The sequence below is a fragment of the Danio rerio genome, chromosome 13, assembly GCF_052040795.2.
Source record: "Danio rerio strain M-AB ecotype USA chromosome 13, GRCz13ab, whole genome shotgun sequence".
Classification (NCBI taxonomy): domain Eukaryota; kingdom Metazoa; phylum Chordata; class Actinopteri; order Cypriniformes; family Danionidae; genus Danio; species Danio rerio.
In genome coordinates this window covers 55,455,001-55,460,000 of record NC_141033.1, presented here as the reverse complement: position 1 = coordinate 55,460,000, position 5,000 = coordinate 55,455,001, and the positions used below count along the sequence as shown (strand labels likewise).

At 41.5% G+C, this 5,000-nt stretch overlaps 1 protein-coding gene across 20 annotated transcripts in view; it reads left to right on the top strand.

Annotated features, from left to right (window-relative positions):
* The window catches only part of zmp:0000000755, a 27,514-nt gene that overhangs the window by 5,147 nt on the left and 17,367 nt on the right, over positions 1 to 5,000 (top strand). For 12 of the 20 annotated variants that reach the window (XR_015506544.1, XR_015506542.1, XR_015506543.1 and 9 more), the window contains exons 2-6: positions 2,973 to 3,060; positions 3,206 to 3,295; positions 3,953 to 4,078; positions 4,664 to 4,826; positions 4,990 to 5,000. The exon at positions 4,990 to 5,000 is cut by the window's right edge and continues 81 nt beyond it. Coding sequence is in view for 15 of the 20 variants with exons in the window: in XM_087279891.1 (XP_087136017.1) it covers positions 2,973 to 3,060; positions 3,206 to 3,295; positions 3,953 to 4,078; positions 4,664 to 4,826; positions 4,990 to 5,000 (478 nt within the window). In the remaining 5 variants the exon portion in view is untranslated. Of the gene's footprint in view, positions 1 to 616; positions 802 to 2,972; positions 3,061 to 3,205; positions 3,296 to 3,952; positions 4,079 to 4,663; positions 4,827 to 4,989 lie in introns of those variants that run through there. The other 8 variants (XR_015506546.1, XM_087279898.1, XM_087279895.1 and 5 more) reach the window with 1 other exon arrangement.

Here is a 5,000-nt window from a genome sequence, read left to right as displayed (position 1 = left end):
TGTGTGTATGGGTGTGAACGAGTGTATATGGGTGTTTCCCAGTACTGGGTTGCAGCTGAAAAGGTATCCGCTGTGTAAAACATATGGAATAGTTGGCGGTTCATTCCACTGTGGTGACCCCTGATGAATAAAGGAACTAAGCTGAAGGTAATTGGATGAATGAGGATCATGTTTTATAACTATAATCAGCAGGTAATGTGTTCAAATGAACAATGTGAGCAAGTAGTTGTTTAAATATAGGCTAATACGCAGTCAGTAGAAGTTGTATGCAAACATTAAAGCTCAGATATGGCGTTTACTATGTTTGGTTTTGATTTGTTTGTCTAATTCATTGATAGAGAATAGTCTTGAGGCTGTTACAAGCTGTCTTCATGACTAATTATTTTCACAATATAATAAAGACATCTTAAGTAAATTGAGTTTATTATACAGTCTATAATTATCACAATGATTATTAAACACCACACGCATGGTTTGACAAACACACACGTACAAAACAGCATTATAATCTTATAACGCCGAATATATCGTGTGCGAGATTTCAGTCATAACCGAATTTAGCGTGTGACGTCACACGCCGAATTCGCGCTTAAACTTCGCCTTCTGCGATCTGATTGGTGCTTTGCTGTGACGATGACGAGCGCAGATCATCGGTTCAGCTCTTCAGGCGCTTTTCAAGAAGTTTATGGCAATATTTTAGCACAGTTATTATGATTAATAATATTATTCACCTAATACACTATACAATATAGTACTTCAGTGGAGGTCGACGGACAGACAGGACTAAAGGGCTTTCCTGAGGTAAATTCTGATGTGGTTCAGCAGCTAAACGCGATTAATGAATGTGACACGGCACTGCAGTAAACTCCGTTTCTTCACACTGTTGGTGTAATGTTAGTCAAGAAAATGATGAACAGATGATCTTTTATATTTTAATTTTCAGAATTAGAGAGTGAATTAGTTTCTCCTCAGAAGTCTTGATTTAACTTAGCTGAGGCGTTAACGGTACAGCGATCTGTCGAGACTGAAACACGAGCAAGAAGCGTCTAGACGAGCAAACAATAACTTTACTGGCCTGTTTTCAGAAATAACATGTCAGAATGAAGCGAGTTTCCCTAAAACAGCACAATAATTTGCTAATGGGGTGATCAGAATAATCACATGTCAAAAGGACAAACTAGATTAACGTTATTCTGCTTGCCCATTGTCAGATTATTCTGCGTGCATATTTTAGCAAATCTCACTTCATTTTGACTCATCATTTCTGAAAACAAGACTGTGTTTTAAAATGATTTCTGATTTAGGGATTTTTAGATATTTGGACTAGAAACATGACGAAACTCTTAAATAAGAAAAACAGTTTTTGCAGTGTTAATAATCTTGTAATAAAACTAATTCTCCGTTTATCCTATAAGAAAATTAAACAAATAAATGAGCAATTCCATGGAAATGTTCACCTTGCCATAAAAAAATTAAGTTTTCGCCATAATATCGTAATCGTTTCAAAACTACAAGTTACAAGTTGGAGTTACAAGTGCCAATATCACGTCTGTCACATCCATAACAGAGCTTATTATCTTCAAAAATCCAAAAAAGTCAAATAAAATGAACTGAATCATGTTTGTTCTACAGTGAGCAGCTCTTATCCTTTACATTTGCATTGTTTACTTTGGGTTGTGCAGTTTCATTCACAGAGTTTCTACACAGTATGTTGTAGACTGTTAACTCGCTGACTTTTATTTATTTTCCTCATTTAAAACATAAAGCATGTTTAGATAGAGGTTGATGTTTTTCTGATCGCAGAACTCTTTGGTTGGTTGTTTTGGAAAAATAAATAGATATTTCAATTTAGCTTTAACATATACTGTCTCTGTCAATCATGTTTTGAGATTTTACTGCAAATGTCACATCCATAACACTAGAATTGCTCACATTTTCATCTCTTTTTAGTGATCTCTGTAACTCCGTTGTTATAGCAATATTATTTCCAATTCATAATAATATTATTCAGAAACTAATTCTGAAAATGTTAAATTAAAAACAGAATCCTGCATCATGCCCAGCATGCGGATCACTTTCTGATCCTGACTGTAATTTAATAATGGCCCATTGAAAATAAGTTACTTTGAAAAGCGCAAAACAAACACACCGAGTCTGAAAACAGGCAGGTTTCTGATGATGATGAGGATGATGATGATGATGTTTGTGTGTACCCTAGCTGTCCTGTGACTCAGATCTTCATTTCTCCATCAGAGACTGAAGCAGAGCTGAAAGTGGGTCAGAGAGAGAGAGAGACAGAGTTACAGTGTGTGTGTGTTTGTGTGTGTGTGTGTGAGTGAGAGGCTGTTATGTGGATGTTCACATCTCTGGAAATGGTTTTGTACAGAATGAGCTATGGGTGGAGAGACGGATTCCTTGTGTGTGTGTGTGTGTGTGTGTGTGTGTGTGTGTGTGTGTGTGTGTTTAGTAACTCAGAGCAGCTGTGATGCAGGAAGAGGAAATGCCTGAGAGTCTCATTTCACCAGTGCTGGATCTCATCACAAAAACACACTAAACTAACACACCCATTACACATATGTAACACACACACACACACACGTGGTCGACAGGGATTTCTGTTGATGTAATGCATTTATATTGTACAAATACAATATACAGCACTTTCACAAATCTCGTGTGTTTAATGCCATTTGGTTTATGAGGACAAAGATTATCACGTCAGTATAGGCACAGTATAGTATAGTATAGTATAGTATTAGTGTACCACACGTTACACACACACACACACACACACACACATTGTATCTGTGATGTGCTCAGTGATGGTGTTGAGCTGAATGTGTCTGAACACCGGAGACTCGTTCGTCTGAATCACTTCACTCTTGATTGACTCTCAGGACAGCAGTGGAAACACGACAGAACCTGAAGTGCAGTGAATGTAAACTGTGTGTGTGTGTGTGTGTGTGTCTCAGGCTGTGCAGTCTGACGCTGAAGAGGCTGATCGTGTTGAAGGAGCTGGATAAAGATCTGAACTCAGTGCTCATCGCTGTGAAGATTCAGGTGAGAGTCAGGAGAGTCGCTGAACAGCAAAGCTCAAGAGCGCTGTTATGGGGTCTTGTCAAGTGTGTGTGTGTGCATTTTTTGTGTGTGTACGTATATGCATGTGTGTGTGTATCTGGTTTAATGTGTCGGTTTGTGTGTGCAGGGCTCCAAACGAGTGCTGCGGTCAAACGAGTATGCTCTTCCTCCCAGTGGTGTGATGGAGACGGAGCTGGAGCTCACCTTCTCTCTGCAGGTACACACACTGACTCTGAACCAATCACAGCTCCTCTCCAGCAGCAGCGTTACAGTAAACAAACATATGTGCTTTATATATGTGCCATCACCACACTCTCAGACTTTCTGAACACTGGGTATTATTGATCAGTGACAGTCGGCAGGGTCCAGGGCTTTTTTGTTCCCATTTTCATTCATTCATTTTCCTCCAGCTTAGTCCCTTTATTATCAGGGGTCAACACCACGGAATGAACCGCCAATTATTCTAGCATATGTTTTACACAGCGAATGCCCTTCCAGTCACAATCCAGTACTGGGAAACACCCATACATACTCATTCACACACACACATTCACTACAACCAGTTTAGAGGATCAGTTCCCCAATAGCGCATGTGTTTGGACTGTGGGGGAAACCGGAGCACCCGGAGGAAACCCACACCAACACGGGGAGAACATGCAAACTCCACATAGAACCACCAACTAACCTGTACTCAAACTAGCGACCTTCGCTGCACCACCGCGCCGCCCTCCCAGTGTTTTTAAATTGCATTATAAATAAAGTCATCGGGCTAGTTTTGACAGAGTAAACAGGAGGAGTCATCCCGGATAATCTGCCTGTAAGTGTCATTTCCTGTAGGTTGTTGATTTTGTCTGATGTGTTTGTGTCATGTCAGTATCCTCACTTTCTGAAGAGAGACGCCAACCGCCTGCAGATCATGCTCCAGAGAAGGAAACGCTACAAAAACAGAACCATTCTGGGCTACAAGACGCTGGCTGTGGGAGTCATCAACATGGCCGAGGTAAAGGATTCAGTCTGGAGGCAGAGAATAACCTGACCTGCTTACACCTGTCTGTTTATATCATTAGTAAGCGATGATGATTAATGTTAGAGTGAGCCGTGATCAGTACGAGATCAGTCCTCATTTATCAGGATGATTAATCAGATGCTGGAACTGATCTCAGTGCTGCTGTCACTCAGAGTACACTGCGCTGTGAAGACACTGTGAGGAATGATGAGGAGATATACGGGGTAACGTCTCATGTCATGCTCTGCTGTTTAGTGTGTGGTGTCACAGAACACATTGAGTACAGTAATACCGTCTCATCATTTATATGAGTGCAATATTATACTCCATTACGTGGATTACTACTGAACGGTTGGTCTCACGCCTCCGCCATGTTTGTAGTTTGTTGACACTATTTAGCTGCGTTTGCAGGGGAATCAAATTGTACTGTGGCTAATATAAGCAGTACAGACGATTCCAGGCGTATTGAGGACGGGTGGTGTGTGCATGGAGGACGCAGCAGGAGTGAGCTCACATATATTAGACAGACGCCGCCGACATGAACAGTAGCTGTAGGCTGAAGCAGGTGTGTTTGAACAGGTGCTCCAGCATCCCACAGAGGGAGGTCAGATTCTGCATCTCCACGGCAACATGAAGGATGCTCCGACACGGCTGGCTGAAATCAGTGTGTTCTCACTGTCCAGCCAACCCATAGACCACGAGTACAGCAGCGGCACGGGCGGAGCCGCCATCAAAGCCTCGGGTACCAACACACACACACAGATATACAAACACACAAATACAAAACACACACTCACACTTTAACACGGCGCCTGTCTGCAGTCGTACATCCCTGTAGGGTTGAGTTACAGAAGTGTGTGTGTGTGTGTGCATGTGTGTGTGCGTGTGTGTGTGTGTGTTTTCAGATCGTTCTCCT